This window comes from Mus musculus, chromosome 7 (assembly GCF_000001635.26).
Source record: "Mus musculus strain C57BL/6J chromosome 7, GRCm38.p6 C57BL/6J".
NCBI classification, from domain to species: domain Eukaryota; kingdom Metazoa; phylum Chordata; class Mammalia; order Rodentia; family Muridae; genus Mus; species Mus musculus.
Window position 1 is genome coordinate 44,122,001 of NC_000073.6, and position 21,252 is coordinate 44,143,252.

The following is a 21,252-nucleotide window of genomic DNA, read 5'->3' on the forward strand; positions in this document are numbered from 1 at the left end:
TCAAACAGCTCCAGAAACAGCAGGACCTGCCCCACCAATCTCATCCCTGGGAAGGTATCCAGGATTACTTAGTGCCCACAGGAGAGCAGGTGCAACAGAGCCCTCCCCTCCCACATCCAGGAGGGTGCAAGAAGGAAGTACAACTCTGTCAGCAAGAACAGAGCTTTGGTAGGCATCTGGGTGGCAATAAGACAGGGGAGGGACTGTGGAGGATAATGAGAGTTTTAAAGTCTCCCCGAGGAGTTTCCACAGCTCCAAGCTCACAGCCTGCTGCTCCTGGACACCTGTTACCATGAGGTTCCTGATCCTGTTCCTAGCCCTGACCCTAGGAGGGATTGGTGAGATGAGGGAATGGGAGGGGTCACAGCCCTGACTCTCCTGCTGCCTTTGGCCCTGGCCATCCCTTTCCCCCTCTCCCCTCACCCCAGCTACATCATGAGCAACTCCTGCTCCTCTCTGGCCCTGTACACTGCCAAGTCCCTCACAGTTCTTGCCCCCAGGACAGGCCCCAGTTCCCTGCCACTTTCCGGAACTTTCACCTTTTCCTTAGATAGCTGACCATCTCTGGGCTTCTCCAGTCTTTCTAAGGAACCCAACCTCTTAACGATCTTAGGACATCAGATGTCCCTAGAATTCATTGTTTTTTCTAGAGCCTCATAACACAGCCCCTGAATCAGGGATTGCCTAAATCTCACACTAGTGTCACTGGCTATTCAGCAGCTGCCAGCTTTCAGCTGTGTTCTACACATGATGACAACTGGCCCCCCTCTTCTTAGGTTGCCCAGTTTCTACCAAAACTATCACTTCTCAAATTGGCTTGTGACAAAAGATGGGTTCTGTCCCTTTGTCCTGTGGGGAAAATGTGTATGTACCTTTCCAATGGCTTTTAGGGTTAGTCTGGTTTTGGAGAAGGGGTCAGGTGGTAGACACCAGAAGTGGACATCAAGTGATCATCAATCACTACCACCTAGGGATGCGTCTCTCACTGTATGGAGTTCCTGTTAGGCTATGATGACTGTGCAGCAAGCCTCAGGGGAATCCTCCTGTTTCCACCTCCCCAGCTCTGGGGTTAAAGGCACACAGCATCACACCTAACTTTTCCCCTGGGTTCTGGAAGCTTCAACACAGGTTCTAATGCTTACATGGCCAATCTTGTAGCAACCAAGCCATGGCTTGCTCATCTCTTGGGAATAAGATCTGAGTTAGTGTCTCATGACGTAGCCCAGGATTGTCTTCAGTCCATGGCAATTCCTCAAGACCTCAAGGGAGGTCTGATGGAAACTGAATCACAGGGATAGAGCTTCAGGCATCTGGCAGCAGGGAATCATCAGAGTCCTTAGAAGTTGCCGTGTCCCTCAATTGGGGAGCCCTGTGGTAATTTACAGAGTTGGTTACAGCTTACAGCCTCTGAGCAGGGTCCCAGCATTTTTGCCCAAAATGGTCTGCTCCTGCAACAGCAATCATTGGTGTCATGAGGCTCAACAGAAATAGCTGAGCCTCCACTCCATGAAAGGCAAACTGTAGGTCCACATCTGCACATGGTTGAGGAAGGACAAATTTCCTGAGGGAAGAGACCTCGTGGGTACTCTAATCAAAGCCACACCGCAAGTCCCAACTCTACTCTGGATGCTGTCCCCCTCTTCTGGACTCCACTTCTGCCCTGCCTAGACCCTGCCCTTCCATCGGAGGCCCCACCCTCACCAGCCCAATGCATCAAGACCTGGTGCACCAGCACAGGTAGAAGGCCAGCTGATAGGATACCTGTCGCCTAGGGTACAATCTGACCCGTCCAGCAGGTCCAGTTATTCGAGGGTCTTGAGGGGACCTTCTCCTAATAACCAAATTGGGGGGGTGGGGTAGAGAGAAACGAGGGTCTTGTGTGAATAACGACACGGAATTGTTCTGGATTTCATCAAGACCCCCAATGTATTAGCCACGCCCGAGGTTTAAATGCACAAGCAAAAGGAGAAGTGCCTTTCAGCGGGAGGAATGGTGCAGAGGAAATGCACCTCAGCAGGAGGGATGGGGCATTGGAAAAAGAGGAAGTACTTCTCAGCAGGAGGGATGGGGCAGCAGAAATTTTTCTTTTGGTGACTACAGGGGGAAGCAGGAACTTGGCGGTATCAGGGTACATCTTGAGGTCAGGACATCCGGCGCTGACTTAGGGCTGGAACAATCTGTGGTTGTTCTCGGAGCGGTGCGTCCAGTGGCCCGCTTTTGACCCCCTTCTCTTCTCGGGGGGAGAGGCCCAATTGAGAGATCAGGACAATTGTGTTGTCTTAATAGCTCCCAATATTTCCCCCGTTTTAATATTTTTATAAAGGCATATTGTATAATAAATTTGTAGCCACGTTTTTAATGACTGCCTAAACGTCTGTTTGCTCACTGGGTGATTCTCTAAAACCACAAAGGACACAAAGACAAGTCATCTATGAGGCTTGAATTAATGGTCCCAGTCTGTTGGGTATAACCTGGGCCAGCCAAGGGATTTAGGAACGAAGCAAGCTCTGTGGGTAGAGGTAGAGGTCTGATCCCCAGTGTGTAATGTTAGGGGCCATGTACAGGATTGACTCTCAGGCCCACAGATCTTTACCCAGAGTAACCCCAACCTGCTCCCGTGCCGTTTTTTCTGGGGGAACGACCCTAGGGCACTCAACCTTCATGCAATCAGACATGCCTCTCAGAGACTGTCTAACAGCTTCCAGACTAATCTCTGTGCAGTACTTAGTCTTACAACTCTCATGGGCGACGGCTTTAAGTTCTAATTTTACGATGTGTCTAGCCTGGGATGACTGTTTAGTTTTCAATGTGGCGAGAATGTATATAACCATGTCGGAAGCACAGACTACGGCAATCTATAAATGATTCATGGCATGAGACTAATGGCCAAATTTAGGGGGAGGGGAATGGTCTTACTTAAGCATTTTATGGAAATTGAGTCTCTCTCCCCAAGAAGAGGGTGATGAATCGGCATCTGCGTCTGCCTCTTCTCCAGTAACCTGCTTGTTATCACCAACGTCCAGCCGATGGTAATGAACTGAAACAAATGCGCTTGAAAGAGATGAATCAATTTGAGATTTAACAAATCGGGTCAATTTTTGAAATGCCCAAGGACCTAAGGAAATCAATAATAGGAGTCCCAATAGGGGCCCCAAAAGGGAGGGCAACAAGGTCGAAAGCCAGGGGGAGGTTGAAAAACCAGTTTTGGTAGTCTACCTTCCCCCTAGGCCATTGTAAATATTTGTGTATGGGTGCAACTCAGCTATCTATAGCTCTAAGTATCTACTCTGGTTCCTCTTTAGGTCTTAACTTCCTTCTTCCTAGTTGATGGTAAATTCCTGTGTAAGGCAGTGACCTAGCTTTTATTCAAAGTGATAGTGTAATGCCAGAGGCTATTCTGAATGTCACTGAATAGGCAACACTCTCCCTGAATTCCAAGCCCATGATCAGCTCAAGGACTTTCTAGGATGCTATATCCTGTCCTATGCTAAGACTACTACTTCTAAGGCATCCTTTGCCTCCAAATTTTTATCTATATAATATGTTGCTCTGACAAAACTATGGAAATATTCCTATGCTTATCATTAACAAAAATGTGCAGTATGCAGCTGCTGAACTAAGGCTGTGGTAGATACCTTTTCAAAGTTTGCATTCCCAGATCTTTAAACCAAGGATCGTTTCCTAACTCTAATAGGCAGCAAAACATAAGCAGTTCTCTAACAAAAACATAACGGTAGATTCCTTATCTAAATTAGGCTCTGCACAATTAGTTAATTGACAAGAATTACAATGAATATAAAAAGACTTGCCAAGATTGGCGATCTTAACTCTTAAAATTATCTAACAATAAGCATATAGGTAAGGTACACAAACTTTCATAGCTATAAGGAGCTGGCCTGAATGGCAAAAAACAGTGTCTCTGACGAAAGCATCTTTGTACATTCTCTGTACCAGTCTTTTTGCCTCACAAGTCAGCTTTTTTAGTTGTTTTTATTTTAAGTTGGCACCAGGTTGGTACTCCTTGCTGCAGCCCATGGTGGAGATACGAAGTTTCTTTATCTGTTTGTAAGTGGCTGCTCTCCGATTCCTCCTCTTTTGTGCACTCAACACAGTTTTCTGGTCACCACTGTCAGGGCACTCACAGGTCACATTGGAAGCTAGCATGCTCTTGTAGCATTCTGTGGAAAAAACAGAAACATTCCCCCTTTTCCCCATATTAAGTATCTGAACAGGATCATGGCAAGTGCCAATAAGTGGATCCTTTTTATCTGCCCTAGACACTATTATATCCAGTTTTTCCAAAAACAAAGATGTGATCCAAATAATGTGCACAGGGATATAATTCCCCCCCTTCTTTGTTTTTAAAGAAGGTATAGTTTTTAAAGTTTTACAATACCTTGTCTTTGAGAATTATAAAATATCTCAGTAACATGTGTAACATTAAATTGTTGACAAAACATCTCTTGGAGGTTTTGAAAATGAAAATTTTGAAGCATTTCTCTTCTCTTAGATTAATTTCTCTTTCTTAGATTTTTCTGTAACTAAAATCTTAGATATTAAAAATATATTGCCTCTGAATCTTATGGAGCAACAACTATTCCCTAGAACTTTAAACTTCCCTTTAGAGGCATTAGCTAATAAAATACTTTCTACCTAGGAAACAATATATACTGAAAGATTTAAACTCTTTGCTTTTTTTAATTGAAGCAGACAATAAAATTTTTTTACATATTGTAAAGCTATGTTAGCCATACCTACAGGCAAAATTATCTAGTGATCACCAGTTCACTGAAAGCAAAACTCTTTGAATTTAAGCATTATTTTAAACATCTGAATAGATCTGCAACAAAGCTAAGAAGAAATTCCCTTTGAACACAGGGGAAACTTTCTCAGGCACTGTTTGCAAAATAAAAGAAGGCCACAAGCTTCCTTGGGGCTGTCTTGAGCCCTGCATTAACTTAAACATAAAATATTTTTTAATCTGAGCATCTTGGCCCTCTTGCAATAAGGACCAATTTTAGAGAAACAATTTAACTGTCTATGTCTCTAATTTTTGATACTCTTTCTTAAGGATGATTACTCTTATAATTATCTTAATTACAATATACAGGTGAATTAAAGATCTTAAATTTGTAATCAAACTGCAAGCTGCAGTCAATGGAACACTGGCAATTTTAACCATAATTTTTAAGTTTCTGTTGCAATGTTAGAATATATCTATAACCTGTGGAAAGCAAGACCCAATTTTAAACAATTTATTCTCCTTAAAGTCAATACTAGAAACATCACTATCACGTTATGAAGTTTGGCTGCCAATTTATGAATGCGTGACAGTGTAAATTTTAATGTTCCATTAAAGAGACATAGTTTTAAAATCTTATCTCTATAAGCCTACTTTCTAGGATAAGAATTACATAAAATTTTATCTCAATTTAGAAGTATCTTTAGAGGACCAGTTTTCTGGGCTGGTTTATGCCAGGTGCTTTTGTTTGAAAATGACTCTAGCCCTGAGTTACTACTTTTAAGCTAACTTTGTAACCAGTGTTACACCTTTTTAATCATACCCAAATAACTTATAAGCCAATTCTCTATGACCAAGATATGCAGATCATATTTATACCTTTAAGACCAATCAAAAACCAAATGAAGTGGCTACACAAATCTTATAAATTTAGATCAATCAAAGAATTTTACTTTTTATAGCTATAAGATAAAAACACACTTTGTCATTTGCTAAACACAATAATCACAAAATTGCAGAGATTTTTTTTTAAGGAAAAAACAACTATTATCTTATTTGCCTTAGAACTAAGAGGTTGTAGATTCTTTTTCTTTAAAAACAAGTTTTTCAGCAGGACCTCTCCTGCTGTGCTTGATTTTTGGCTAAAGTGAGGGGCCTCTCTCAGCCTCTGTTGTGCAAACTGAGAGTGAATTAGCAGGTAAAGTTTTTAACCATTTTTTTCTTTTCTTTTTAACAGGAAACATAAAACAGTCAGTCAGTCATTCAGACAACGAAACAATCATTCAGACAACGAGACAAAAAACATACATGAATTGACATGATTTGTGCACCAAACATAGACAACATAAAGAGGGTAGAGAACTCCTCCTGTAGGGGCCAGAGAGGATAAAACAGGGCGTCCCCCGATTTCTCTCTGTCCCTGGGAGAGTTCTAAAATCCATTTTCCTCTATCCCTTCCTTTCCTTTCCTGCTTGTAAGAGGCAGCTTGTCAAACCAAGCTTAAAATCCAAAATTTTCTAACAGCTTCTGGCAAGCATCCAAAACTTTTAATTTATTTAATCTGAGGGCAAATTTTTGAGAAAACACACAATCTCTATACACTAAATGTCTCAAATAGCCTAAAAGTTTACCATGCTAAATCTTTTTTGAAGCCATCATCAGTCCACACTTAGTCAAATATTTTATAGCCATCTGCAAAAATGCTCTCTATTTTCTGCAACCAACAAAAACACCATCGACAAAATGAATTATATATGTTTTAGGAAATGATTTCTTAACTTTCAATAAAACCTAATCTATAAATTTTTTGACACAATGTAGGATTGGGGAGTTGTAAATAAGGTAACAGTAAGAATTGAGCTATATTTTGACCTTTACGAAATCTCTTTAAAACCCATTTTTATTCACTCTAAATGTGTTATTGCAAATCTCTAGCAAGGGCCTCGGAGGAAGCATGTCTGGGCCCAACACACAACTTCTTACCCCAGAGAGTTCTGTCAAGGTAAGCTGAACTGACTCGAAGGGAAGCTGCCTAGCATCTGAAAGCAGGGTAAAATTTCCAAATAAGGCTAAAGCAGAAGCATTCAATATAGACCACAGTAAATCAGTGGAAGAGGGGGGCCTCCCCGCAGGGAGAGTGGGCTGAAACAGGGTTGTAGCACACCCTGGGGCAGGAACAGGGGGGCGGGTGCCTGGAAGTCCTATGGATGCTTTATGATTGTTAGGGATGGTTTTAAGAAGCTGAACCTTAAAGGTCAGGCCATTATCATAGTTATCTTGATACAATCTTAGGCCCCAGGTGAGAGGTCGAGAACTTTCCCAAGCCTCTAAGTTCTTCCCCTTAGCAGTAAATTTTATGATCAGTGGATTACACCATCCCTTAGTGGGCTGTAAGGGCCAGGCTGCAGGCCAATGTGTTGAGGAAATTACTGTCGCATCTACCCCGGTATCTAGGAGCCCTTGAAACTGTTTGCCCTCTAGAAACAAAGTCAGCATGGGCCGTGAATCAGTTATTTTCTGTGCCCAGTAGACTTCCAAGGATCCCGGGGAGGATGGTCTTTGCTCCTCTTTCATATAAGGGAAATGGCCGAATAGTGGGAGTGGTAGGGCTTGGGCTATGCGCTCTGTAGCCTTAAGGGTAAATGGCCCCTGCATGGCGGTGACTAAGATTTTTATCTCCCCATGGTAGTCAGTGTCAACCACTGTAGGAGTCACTGTTAGGCCTTGTAAAAGTCTGGACACTCGGCCGATGACGAGAAAAAACGTCTTTTGGGGAGGGGGACCAAATTCACCTGTGTTAACTGCTGTTAATTGAGGCATATAATAATCAGGGGTGCCCCAGGCAGCATCTGCACCCAATGTGAGGACACAGATGTCTACTTCTAACTCGGGCCAATGGGGCTTGACACCAATCTTGGAGCTGGAGTTAGAGCAGCCCCAATGGCCAGGTTAATAGAAACTTGTTGAGAAAACACATCTACCTCATTACAAAGCTTGATCATACCATTTATATCTAAACTCTTGGTTTTACCTCTCAGGGCAGCCCTACATGCCGAATTGGTGTTTTCAAGAGCAAGTTGTCGGACTAACAGACCCTCACTTTCCTCAAGTCCCAAAATTCTCTCAGCTGCTTCATGCAATCTGGCAACGAACTGTGCATAGGACTCTTGGGGCCCTTGTATAATCTTGGTTAGGGGTGTAGTTAGCGTCCCTGCTGCAGGGACAGTGCGCCAAGCTCTCAGGGCCGCTTGTGCTGTCTGGGCAAGGACACCAGGGGAGAGCCCTAATTGTTTTATGTCTGCAGCGAAATTGCCTTTACCACAGATTTTATCAGCAGTCCAGGAGGCTGTCTTCCACAAACTCTGACTTTCAAGTTAAATATTGGCTTCTAGTGAGGACAGACTGAACAACTTTATTCCATTCACTGGGTATCAAGTAGCCTTCTCCTGCTAAACCTTCTAATACAGATACTGTGAACGGGCATCGATAATCGATGACCTCCGATTCGCCTGCGGCTTAGTTTAGCTTTTGCGAGACAGTGATCGGGAGTTTTCTAAAAAATCTTTAGTAAGGGCTAGGAGGCGAGCACCTTCTCCGCCCTCTTCTGCCTGTTTAAGGAGATCTCTGATGATTCCCCAATAACTAAAAAAGGACTCAGGGACATCTTCTCCTTGTTTTATTAAACTATTGATTTCTTTGCCTACTTTATTCTAAGTTAAAGGGTGTATTTCAGAACCATTCAATACCAGCCATGGACATCTCTCGTCCACAAAACAAAAATATTTTATTAAATCCCTTTTTTTAAACTCTTATTCCTCTCTCCTTAAAAGACTGCCTCTTTGGATAGTTAATGGGACAACAACTGAATGCCTAGGTTTACCTCCCAACGTCTGCGACACTCGAGCGAAGAGGCAGGGAACTGTCTCACTGTCTGCTGCCCCATTCCTCCTGCTGAGAAGTACTTCCCCTTTTTGCTTGTGCATTTAAACCTTGAGCCTTGCTAATACAGTGAGACCTTGATGTTACTCAGACTGCTTCCGTGTGTCGTTCATTGCACAAGGTTCTCATCTCTCTCTAACCCCCATTTGGTTCTTAGGAGAAGGTCCCCTCAAGAACCTTGATTAACTGGACCTGCTGAACGGATCATTTTATTGGTAATCATTGTGTTTCCACTCATCTTTAGAGTACTTCTGAGATCTGTAGCTACAATGAAGCAGGACATTCTGGAACTTCGGCTGAAAAATAAAACGAAAGGGGGAGAATGCTCTGCGCACTCCAGTGAAGTCTGCTTGACAGGCCAAGAGGCCTGGAAGCACTCACGAGGCAAAGAGTTTCATGGAAACTCAGCCTCCTGGAACCTTGGCTTTCATTCCCATAGCTAGAATGCTCCAGATTTGTCCCTGCAATCTGGAGGATCTTGCATGTGTTCTTACAGTATTTTACTGGATAAGAGTTAGAAATCTCAGAGCAAGCTTAGCAAAGTATACTAAGAATCTCCAGTACAGCCAGGTATAGCAGGCTACATTGCATATTAGAAGCAAGATGGTGAATTCTTCTGACAAATGGAGATTCCCTACAGATACTTAAAAGAACAGCCAAGTTATACTCATATGCAAGAATTTACCAAGGCCTAGGAAATGGGGGGGGGGGGTTTGATATTGCATTATTCATGAGAAGGTCTGCTAGAGCAGAACCCCCTGGTGCTAGCTTTCACAAGGCTCAAAGGAGTAACACAAATTGTGACAAGGGTGTGAAATCCTTATCTGTCATTAGCTGACCATAGGGAGGGCTGTTTTATCTTTACTGTAAATATTACCTGGTACCTGTAAGTCCTTTTGAAGTCATTCCCCTATTTTGACTCAGATAGCTTCAGTGTACTTTGCCTGCTGTGATATCCTACCCCTTTCTTTTCTGTATTATATAAGACTGATGTTCACTTTGTGGCATTACATTCAGATACAACACACTCTCTCCTGTCTGTGTCTGTCTATCAATGCTCCCTGACTCTATGCCAATCTGTCTGAGACCTTAATTCACACAGATTGAGTAAGGCCCATTGAGCCCCAGTCTGTGCATAAACTCCACTCTGCATGCTGTCCCCCTCTTCTGGGCTCCACTTCTGCCCTGCCCAGACCCTGCCTTTCCATCAGGGTCGCACTCTCACCAGCCCAAAGCATCAAGTCCTGGTGCCCCAGCACAGGTAGAAGGCCAGCTGGTAGGATACCTGTGGCCTCGGGCAAATTCTATTGCAGTTTACCAGAAAGAGAGTCAGGCTAAGGAAAATCAGGAGCCCTGCACTAGGGTGTGGCGAGAGGAGGAAAGAAGGCTAGACAGGGAACACCATCCCCCACCAAAAGGAGAGATACATAGACAACCTCCCTGACTTGACACAAATAGACACAGGTTTTTATACACATACATACAAACACACACAGACACACACACACACACACACACACACACACTCACAGACAGGACAAATAGATACATAGTCAGAGGGGAATAGAAAATGGGAGACATGGCCATCAATCACTATTCTGGACATAAGCTTTTAATCCCAGCTACTTTTGAGGCTGAGGCAAGAGAATGCCATATTCAAAGCCAGCATGGACTACAGAGTAGGTCCACAGCCAGCCTGAGATACAGAGTAAGCCCAAGAAAGACACAGAGACACCCCTCTCCCTAGGAGCAGCAGAACTAGAAACGTAGCCACAACTCTGGGTAGGAGGAGGCTCTGGGTTTGGGTGGAGGGTCACAATCACCCCCGTCCTTGCCAACACTTACCAATGCCAATGCTGAGGAAACTGAAGATGAAGTCTATCTTATTCAGGCTGCAACAGACTGGTGGAAAGGAGAGGAACATGGTGGGCAGGAGGATGAGGCATAGTGCCAGGGCCAGAAATATGAACCCAAGCTGGGAGCACATGCCTAGCCTCCGGCTGGGGCAGCATTACACCTGTCAATTGTAAGTCTGGTCCAAGCAACAGAGAAGGGTGGGGGTGAGGGACAGAGAGGACTGAGCTGGCCCTTGCTCAACAACCTCTTGCCTCCTGATTCACACTCAAATATCCAGATGCTCTCCAATGTGTGAACCTCAAGCTCCTGCCTAATGAGTACTGTGACAAAACACATAAAATGAAGGTGACAGATGTCATGCTGTGTGCATGAAGTATGGATGGATGCAAAGACACTTGCAAGGTGAGACAGCCCCTTTTTGCAGTGAGGTGAAGGGCTGAAAGAGAGAACTGAGGTTCTTGGTTCCCTCTTCAACACCCTGACTAGGCAGGCTCTTTGCATCCTTCCCTAAGGAAGGGATGCGCCCTGGGAGGGGGGAATCCTGTAGCTGGTACTATTTCTTCCCTGTGACTTGTCTTAGGGGATGGTCCTGTGAGCCCCTCACCCCAACCCCATGTCCCTGGAAGAGATGGCCCCCTAAGAGCTGTATTCTTTCACCTTTTGAACACAGCTGCCTCTTAGAGTCCCTGTATTCCTCCACTGGGAGTCAGTTCCAGGTTGTCTAGTAGAATCCAACTGCCAGGACCTGTCTTACTGCAGTCCCTGTCCCTCTTTCAGGGTGACTCAGGCGGCCCACTGATCTGTGATGGTTTTCTCCAAGGTATCAAATCATGGGGTTATGTTCCATGTGATACACCTGCTTTCCCAAGTATCTACAACAAACTTGTTAAGTTCAACACCTGGATAAGAGACTCTATGACAAAAAACACCTGAGGGTCACATTGTCCCCTTTTCTCAATAAAGCACACCATGCATCAAGTAAGTTCAAGTCCTGACATTCTGCTGTGCGGTACCCAGTCATGGTTCACTCAGCTAAGATCAGGACTTCTAAAGTAGATCAGCAAGGCACAGGTGTATATGTACTGTTGGCTAAGGGGATAGGGTTGAGACAAATGAAGACAAAAGACTCAGACTAAGTCAGGGATGCCACATGAGTCTCCTATGGCAAGAAAAGTGTTCAGATCAGACAGGTAAAGGTTAGAGACATCAGAAAGGTCTACTCTAGCTATGCTCAAGCCTACACTAGAAGCAGAAGAGATGATAAACAGTCAGACACAAAGATTTAGACAACAGATCAAGTCGTATTGAGTTGGGGAAGCCAGGAAGGTGGCATGGGTGTTAGATTAATTAAGCTTTGACTTACGTTAATAAAACCTTGACTCACTGAAGAAGAGTCTATCCCAAGAAGGGCAGGAGTTGCCTCAAAAGGTAGTCTGCAGTGTCTCCACCAGGGGCCACTGGAGGGGATTTCTTTGGTAGGGCTGGACCAAAGGTTGAAGAGTGACTTAGAACCATGTCCTGTGGGCAGAGAATCAACCATCTTGAAAAATGGGCCACTATGCTGCTGCTGCTCAGACCAGAAACCACTGTCTGTTTAGAGGGACATAGCCACAGCTAAGAGTATCAGAGAACTTCGGGAGAAGGGCCAGAGAAGGACAGAAGGCTAGACAGAACTGGAAATCTAGCCACAACTCTGAGTAGGAGGAAGCTGTATGGTTGAGAGGAGGATCCCAAGTAACCCTTGTCCTTGCCAACACTTACCAATGGCAATGCTGAGGAAACTGAAGATGAAGTCTATCTTATTCAGTCAGCAGCAGACTGGTCAAAAGGAGAGGAACATGGTAGGCAGGAGGAAGATGCATAGTGCCAGGGCCAGAAATATGAAGCCCTTGCCCATGTGAATATAAACTGGGGAAGAAGTTTAGAAAGATAACTACAGGACTTAGTCATTCCAACATATCTCTCTCTCTCTTTCTCTCTCTCTCTCTCTCTCTCTCTCTCTCTCTCTCTCTCTCTCTCTCGATCTCTCTCTCGATCTCTCTCTCCTTCCTCTCACACCATGAGGAGGCCAACCTAGGTACAACTAGGGAGGAGTGTCTTTTCAAATCCTGGATGAGCAGTTTAGACACGCTTAGATCTTATATATCTCCAAATACAATGTAAAAGCAGTCAAGGGGTCCTGGTGTTGTGTCTTAGTTGGCAGAATGCTTGCCTAGCTGTGAGCATCCTGCATTTCATCCTCAGCACTGTGCTGAGCTGAGTCTGCAGCACATGCCTGTGATTAATGAACTTGGGAGGAGAATCAGAAAATCATGGTTGTCCACAGATACACATTGAGTTGGAGCACAGCCTGGGCTATATAGACCTGTTAGAAACAAGTCAGAGGAAGGAAATATAGCTGTCTAGAATCCATCTCACAATAAGGGGCAGGACATGGTTCAGAGATACAGCACCTGCATAGAGTCCTCCAATGAGGTTCTTCTGGGGTTGTGACTCAGTGGTAGAGACCCTGTGGAGGGTTTGTGTAAGGCACTGGGTTCTGACTTCAGCAACCCCATCCTGCTCGCCCACAAAAAATAGATATAAAGATAGAAACATCACCTATACTCACCTTAACAAAATCATTACCTAGAAATTGTAAAATAACTCTGCTGCCACTCATAGAGTGTCCCACCAACAATGATGTCCCCACTGGGAGCCAAAACCTAGACCCCCAGAAAGACTCCTGGAAGAGTGGCAGTATCCCACCCTCACTGTCACCTCTAGAACACAATGGAAGGAACCCCCAGTCTGTATATTCACTGACCAGTGATTTGTCCCACATTGACACATTTATGCCCCCTGCAATCAAACCAGAGGCAAATGAATCCAGTGTATGCTCAGTGTACATAGATAATTGCACATCCATTACACTGAACACCAACAAAGTTACCAGGAAGATAAACATGAGGGACCAGCCACGTAGGATAAAATTTCAGTCCTCTTTCCAGGAACAGAGCAGATCAGCTGGGGAGGGTAAAAATTCTGGGAACCTGGATCTTTTCTCCCCTCTCTCTCAATGCATACAAACCTTCATCCTCTTCCTCATTTCCATATCCCCCTCATCTACAACCAGTTCCCTGTGGATTCTGTTTGCAGCTCATCTCCAGCACCACTTCATCTCTTTCTATTCTCATGTACTGAGCTCTTCCGGTGCAGTACACCTATCTCAAACTCCAGCATGATTATGTATGCTTGAAGACATACATTAAAGATCAGGGGCATGAATGTACTCACAAGTGGATGAATGCATGCTTCCTCTCTTGTCCTTTAGAGAAAAGAACAGTGTAGATTTCAGAAGAACTTGGGCACAGAGGCCTAGGGCTCAGAGGAGAACTTGGAGGCCAGTTGATTGCCAGCTCCTCATATAGCCTGGATTAGGGCTAGCCTGGCCTTCTTGCAGCTTACAGGGGACAAATGAATACAACCAGGTCAAATGTGCTCAATGCCATGAGAGATGAAATAGTCTAGATGCTCAACGAGAGGGGATGGGTCTGAAACCTGCAACAGTAAGTAGGTGTCAAAAGCTGGGTATTTCCCCTTCTCTGCACCAGAACCCATGCTGACTTCTTGATGTTTTAATGATTGAGACAAAGTCTCCCTGCGTTGTTTCACTGGCCTGAGTACACTATGTGTACCAGTCTAACCTGGACCTCACCAAGATCTACCAGCCCCTAACTCCTAAGTTCTGGGATGGAAGATGTGCACCAAAATTTGCAGCTGCCAAGCTGAACCCTTAATGAGGCTCCTGGAGGGAAGTGACATTTTTTGTTTGCTGTTACTTGAGAAAGTGTCTCACATGGCCCAGGCTGCGCTAACCTCAAAATGTAGATCAGGATCTACGAAATGAGGAAGTGAAAGGTCATTGTTATCCCAACTCTATTCAGGGTGGATGACCTTCCACTGGAATAACCTGAGATTTCATACTTTTGAATAAAAGAGTGATCAGGCCATGGTAATGTGTACCATAACTTCTATTTATTATGTTTTATTGGTTTGTTTTGAGACAGCTCTATATATAAACCTGGCTGTCTTAAAAGTCACTACGTAGACTAAGATGGTCTCCATCACAGAATATTAGAGCCTAAAATCACTCAGAACCACCTGGCTCTGGCTTCAGCTTGCTGGTACTGAAGATTTGCACCACTATACCCAGCTCCCAAACTTCTCAAAGGAACAATAAAATCAGCGATCCAGAGTTCCAAGTCCAGAAAGGCAAGCATTTTGACATTCTCAAAAACAGGATTTGTATCTACGGGGAACTTGGAGTTTTCTCAGCTATCACTGGTGAAAAAACTTGTTCTGACAGCTACTTTCTTGGGATAATCTTGGACTTGAGGTACAGGAACTTCCTTAGAACTGGGGGTTGGCAGTCACTTGCTCCTCCATCCTCATTTAACACCAACTCACCATTGCCCCTGACCTTGCCATCTGGCTAAGGTCCCCAGAACTCAAATGGCTCCAGGAACAACAGGCACTGCCCGAACCAATCTCATTCCTGGGAAGGTATTCAGGGTGACTTAGGGCCTACTGTACAGTGGGTACAACGAGGCCCTCCCATTCCACAGCCAGGATGGTGCAAGCAGAGAGTCCACCTCTGTCAGCAAGGGCAGGGCTTAGTCAGCATCTGGGTGGCAACAGGACAGGGGAGGAGCTGTGGGGAGAACTCAGGTATTTAAAATCTCCTGAGGAGCCTCTACAGCTCCAACCTCACTCCCTGAAGCTCCTGGACACCTGTTACCATGTGGTTCCTGATCCTGTTCCTAGCCCTGTCCCTAGGAGGGATTGGTGAGATGAGGGAATGGGAGGGGTCACAGCTCTGACTCTCCTGCTGGCTCTGGCCCTGGCCATCCCTTTCCCCTCTCCCCTCATCCCAGCTACATCATGAAGCAACACCTGCTCCTCCTTCTCTGCCTGCACACTGCCAGGTCCCTCACAGTCCTTGCTCACAGAACAGGCCCCTGTCCACTCTCACTTTCCAGAACTTTCCCCTCTTCCTTAGACACCTGATTATCTCTGGCCTTCTCCAGTCTTTCTAAGGAACCCAAACTCTTACAAATCTTAGGACCTCAGATGTCCTTCAAGTTTATTGTTTTTCCTAGAGCCTCATAGCCCAACCCCTTAATCAGGAATTGCCTAATTCTCACACTGGTGCCACTGGCTGTCCAGCAACTGCCAGCCTTCAGCTGTGTTCTCCACATCCTGACAATTGCTCCCCCATCTTCTCTTTTGTAGATGTGCAGTTTCTACCAAAACATTCACTTCACAAACTGGCTTGAAAGGTCAGATGGGTTCCCCCTCCCTTTCTTGTGTGGAGAGAATGCCCGGGTCACTTCTCGCTGGCTTTTAGGTTTAGTCTGGTTTTTGGAAGAGGAATCAGGTGGCAGACCTCAGATGTGGAGAACAAATATCTTCATTAATCACTCACAACATTGGCAGCATCTCTCACTGAATGGAGAGTTCCACTTAGGCTATGATGACTACGCAGCAAGCCTCAGGGAAACCCTCCTGTTTCTACCTCCCCAGCTCTGGGGTAACAGGCACACAGCATCACACCTGACTTTTTACCTCTGTTCTGGAGGATTCAGGTCAGATCCTAACGCTTACATGGCCAATAATGTAGCAACCAAGCCATCTCCTGCCCAAGTCTTGGGAATAAGTTCTGAGTTAGTGTCTCATGATGTACCCCAGGCTTGTCTTCAGTCCATGGCAATCCCTCTGCCTCAGCTTGTTCTGTACTAGGGTTACAGAGAAGTGCAGCTATGTGTGGTTTGCTAAACTTTCCTCTGTTTCCAAGTGCTGTGCCTTGGCCTGCCTCCTCTCCATCATGCCTCCCTCCCTGTGCTGCAGGCTCCTGTCCTATCTCATCAGAGCCCCATTGCCCAGCTCTAGTTCCCACTCTGTGCAGGACACCCCAAAAACCCCAATTTTAACGCTAGTATCTCATATCAGCTGTGTCCTCCAATCTGACTCACAGTGGCCGCACTTGATCTAACTGTGTCTCCAGGTCTGTCTAGAGACTGCGTCCAAGAGAAACCTGAGCCTCTTAAATACCAAGATCATTTGCTCCACCTCCACAGGAAGAAGAGCTTGTCTGTCAGAGACCCCTAGAATTTCCTTCTCTCACTGCTTGTCCTGTCTCAAACTCCTGTCTTAGGGAGCCCCACACCTCTTAGGTGTCATCTCCACCATAGAACCTAAAATGAGCCCATGCCCTAGCCTTGACCCTGCTCCTTTACCTGGAAATTCTTCAATCTCTTCATCCCAGCTGCCTCTTCATGCCCAATCCAAGAAACCCAAAATCAACCCCAAGCTCTCTTTCCTGGATTTATTCATTCATATCTAGTTTTTTGAAGCCTCAACATTCCAGAATTCCAAAAACGCAACCAAGGCTGTGATTTCTTTATAAACCTTGGAGATTCTAAAATCCATATCAGAAGATATCATTCTCATTGGACTAAGAAAAACTGGAAAGCTCTCTCTCTCTCTCTCTCTCTCTCTCTCTCTCTCTCTCTCTCTCTCTCTCTCTCCCTCTCTCTCTCTCTCTCTCTTCTTTCTCTCTCTTTCCGTCTGTCTGTTTTGCTTCCCTTACATACCTTAACCCAAAACTATAAAATGGCCTGACACTATACCCAATTCCTGATTCAAGAGTTATTTCTGTACCTACAGCATACATCTCCCTATCCAGGACCAGCCATATATTGGTCTCTACCCCAGATCTCCTGGCCACGTCCCCAGATCCCAGCCCTGCTTAGCTGTGTCCTGCAAATGGTACATGTGCCAACTCTCCCCTCCCCCGTTGCTCCTGTTGCAGATGCTGCACCTCCTGTCCAGTCTCGAATAGTTGGAGGATTTAAATGTGAGAAGAATTCCCAACCCTGGCAGGTGGCTGTGTACTACCACAAGGAACACATTTGCGGGGGAGTCCTGTTGGACCGCAACTGGGTTCTCACAGCTGCCCACTGCTATGTCGAGTGAGTAAGGGTGGAGACAGAAAAGCAGGGTGGCAGCCAGAGATCATGACTCCAGGACAGGCTGGGGTACTGAAGGGCAGTGGGTTGGGACTGGCTGAAAGTCTATCCATGACCTCTTGGGTCTCTCTTTCCTCCTGCATCTTGGTTTGTGTTCAGAGTCCTGTTTCTTTCTTTTCTGCCTTATTGTCTTTCTGTCTCATGTTGTATTCACATCTTTCTGTTTTCAAGGACATCTGTTACTGTGTGTCTCTTGGGACTCTGCCCACAACTGTCTGGGACTGGGTCTCATGTGTTCTATTTTCCCACTGCTGACAATAGTGGGGACCAGGCCTACAAGGCCTCTCAGGATAGAACATCCTGTCCCTGAGGGTAGGCTGTGAGAGATGTCCTCACTCTCCTCAGAGCAGCTCTGCCTTTAGGACCTTCTGTCCACTCTGAGGACACAAAGAGAAGGGCTGGTCAGAACTGGAGCTGGGTGAGGTAACTGAGTACAGAGAGAGCTGGATGATGAGGGATGAGTTGAGAGAGTTCTGACCTTGGGCTGCAGGCCAGGCCTTACCTACTGGGGAAGTTCACCTGAGAAGCTCTCAGGCCTACCCCTCTTCCCTGCCCCCAATTCCCTTGTCTTCTGTTCTTTTCTTTATCTCTTTGTGTCTCTGACTCTATATGTATGTATGTGTGATTATATGTATGTATGTATGTATGTATGTATGTATGTATGTATGTGTTTGTGTATGTATGTGCCTTTCTGTCTCTCTGTTTGTTTTTCTATATCTGTTTCTTTGAGTGTGTGTGTGTGTGTGTGTGTGTGTGTGTGTGTGTGTGTATCTTTCTGTCTGTATGTGTTTCTCTCCCTGACTCTCTTCCTTCCACTCTCCCTCCTCCCCCACCCCTTCCTATTTATTCTAACCAATCTCCCCATTGCCTCCTCTTACTTGCTCCATCTCCTTCCCTACCCCCCAGTGAGTGTGAGGTTTGGCTGGGCAAAAACCAGTTATTCCAAGAGGAACCCTCTGCTCAAAACCGATTGGTCAGCAAAAGCTTCCCTCACCCTGGCTTCAACATGACCCTCCTGACCTTTGAAAAGTTACCTCCTGGGGCTGACTTCAGCAATGACCTGATGCTGCTCCGCCTCAGCAAGCCTGCTGACATCACAGATGTTGTGAAGCCCATCGACCTGCCCACAAAGGAGCCCAAGCTGGATAGCACATGTCTAGTGTCAGGCTGGGGCAGCATTACACCCACAAAATGTGAGTCTGGTCCAAGGATACAGCTTGGTGTAAGGGAGGGGCAGAGAAAACTGGACTGGGCCCTGCTCACCACCCACTTTCTCCCTGAAACACAGGGCAAAAGCCAGATGATCTTCAGTGTATGTTCACCAAGCTCCTGCCCAATGAGAACTGTGCCAAAGCCTACCTACTGAAAGTCACAGATGTCATGCTGTGTACAATAGAGATGGGTGAAGACAAAGGCCCTTGTGTGGTGAGACAGCCCCTTTCTGCAGTGAGGTGAAGGGCTGAAAGATGGAACTGAGGTTCTTGGTTACCACTTCAATACCCTGATTAGGCAGGTTCTATGCATCCTTTTCTATGGAAGGGATGTGCCCTGGGAGGGGAGGATCCTGTAGCTGGTACTATTTCTTCAATGTGATTTGCCTTAGGGATTTTTCAATCCACCCCCACCACAACCTCATGTTCCTGGAAGAGATGGCCACCTAAGAGCTGGATTCCCTCAGCTACTGAATAGAGCTATCTTTAGAGTCCCTGTATTAATCCCCTTGGGAGTCAGTTCCAGGTTGTCTACTAGAATCCAACTGCCAGGCCCTGCCTTACTCCTGTCCCTGTCCTTCTTTCAGGGTGACTCAGGAGGCCCACTGATTTGTGATGGTGTTCTCCAAGGAACCGTATCAATTGGCCCTGACCCATGCGGTATACCTGGTGTATCAGCCATCTACACCAACCTTGTTAAGTTCAACTCCTGGATAAAAGATACTATGATGAAAAATGCTTGAGTGTCACATTGTTCCATGTTTTCAATAAAACCCAACATGAAGCAAATGAGTTCAAGGTCTGACATTCTCCGTCCTACTGGAGTGCGGTATACAACCAGGGTTCCCTCAGCTAAGGTCAGGACTTCCAAAGTAGATGAGTAAGGGACAGGAGTACATGTATTGTTGGCTGAGGACATGGGGTTGAGACAAATGCAGACAAAAGGCTCAGACCAACTCAGGGATGCCACTTGAGTCTCCTCTGGCAAAGAAAATGTTCAGATAACAGAGGATAAGGCTAGAGAGATCAGAATGGGAGATTCCAGCTAGCCCTGACACTATACTGGAAGCCAAAAAGATGATAAACAGTCAGACACTGAGAATTCAGACTGCCTACCTAGGTTTCTGGAGTAGGGCTGGTGTGTTATGTTAATAAACTATAGACTTACTGGAGAAGTGTCTGTCCACAGAAGAGCAGGGACTGCCCCAAAGGCTAGGTAGGCTCCACTCCCAGGGGCCATTAGAGGGGATTTCTATGGTAGGGCTGGACCAATGGATGAAGAGTGGCTTAGAACCATGTCCTGTGGGGCAGAGAATGACCCATCTTGGAAAAAGGGCCACAATGCTGCTGCTGCAGAACCACAAACCTCTGTCTGTTTAGAGGGACTTTGCCACAGTTAAGAGTATCAGAGAACTTCTGGAGAAGTGCCAGAGAAGGACAGAAGGCTAGACAGAACTGGAAATCTAGCCACAACTCTGAGTAGGAGGAGGCTCTGGCGTTGAGTGAAGCCTCCCCAGTCACTCTTGTCCTTATCAACACTTACAGATGCCAATGCTAATAAAACTGAAGATGAAGTCTATCTTGTTCAGTCAGCAGCAGAGTGGTAGAAAGGAGAGGAACATAGTATGCAGGAGGATGACACAGTGCCAGAGCAAGAAATATGAAGCCCTTGCTCATGTGAATAAAAACTGGGAAGGTAGATAGGAAGATAACTATAGTCATTAGGAATTCCAATCTCTCTATCTATCTATCTATCTATCTATCTATCCATCTATCTTCCTCTCTCACTCTCTCTCTCCCTACCTCCCTCTCTCCTTCCTCTCATATAAACAAACTTGGCCTTTTGGCACATGCCTCTGTCTTAGGTTGGCAAAGTCCTTGTGCAGAATCTTACCCATCCTTGGCTTGCCAGCCTGTTAATTTGATAACTCTGTTTGTGGGTTCATTCTTAGTTTCTAGCCATGTACTTGGGCTGATAACATGTTGATGCTGTTAAAGGCAAACTTTAACACGATGGGCAGGAATAAGAGTATTCCTTGGACAAGAAGGGCTAGCATGATCAAGTCATATATGCCATTCTTGAAGCTTGACCATGACAGAAATACTGACATCAGGCCATGAATAATCCTACCAGTATCTGCAGCAAAGCTTAGCAGAGTAGCAGTCTTTAATTCATAATCTCACTATTCAAAGGTAAAATATCCAGGGAGGTGTTGGGATTTTATGCCAAACACCCTGCAAGTGGCTTTGAACCCTTTCCCAACTGTAGTGACTATCATTGTAAATTTTAGAAGTAACACAAATCCACGGGTTATTTGGCATGACAATGAAGATGTCTTTCTATTTTTAAGCACTGGACCTCCTATCTAATAATTTGAATAGTATTGTAAAGAGTCAATCCATTGTTCCAAATGCCTATCTAAATCCTCCTGAA

At 45.3% G+C, this 21,252-nt stretch overlaps 1 protein-coding gene and 1 pseudogene across 2 annotated transcripts; both read left to right on the top strand.

Annotated features, from left to right (window-relative positions):
- Positions 1-253: 253 nt before the first annotated feature.
- On the top strand, positions 254-19,610 carry Klk1b16 (kallikrein 1-related peptidase b16). Of its 2 annotated transcripts, none has more exons than XM_017321999.1 (5): positions 254-338; positions 17,391-17,550; positions 18,514-18,800; positions 18,896-19,032; positions 19,406-19,610. In XM_017321999.1, the coding sequence occupies exons 1-5, from the start codon at positions 293-295 to the stop codon at positions 19,559-19,561; spliced, it is 786 nt and encodes a 261-aa protein (XP_017177488.1). In that variant the 5' UTR covers positions 254-292; the 3' UTR covers positions 19,562-19,610. The 2 variants fall into 2 exon arrangements, with proteins under 2 accessions (XP_017177488.1, NP_032480.1); NM_008454.3 differs by lacking the exon at positions 254-338 and adding an exon at positions 15,290-15,364.
- Klk1b23-ps (kallikrein 1-related peptidase b23, pseudogene) lies at positions 10,645-11,313 on the top strand (annotated as a pseudogene).
- Positions 19,611-21,252: the final 1,642 nt, after the last annotated feature.

Coding starts and splice junctions, on each gene's coding strand:
- Klk1b16 (XM_017321999.1), top strand. CDS start 293: ATGAGGTTCCTGATCCTGTTCCTAGCCCTGACCCTAGGAGGGATTG. Junction 339..17,390: donor CCTGACCCTAGGAGGGATTG/GTGAGATGAGGG, acceptor CTCCTGTTGCAG/ATGCTGCACCTCCTGTCCAG. Junction 18,801..18,895: donor CAGCATTACACCCACAAAAT/GTGAGTCTGGTC, acceptor CCTGAAACACAG/GGCAAAAGCCAGATGATCTT.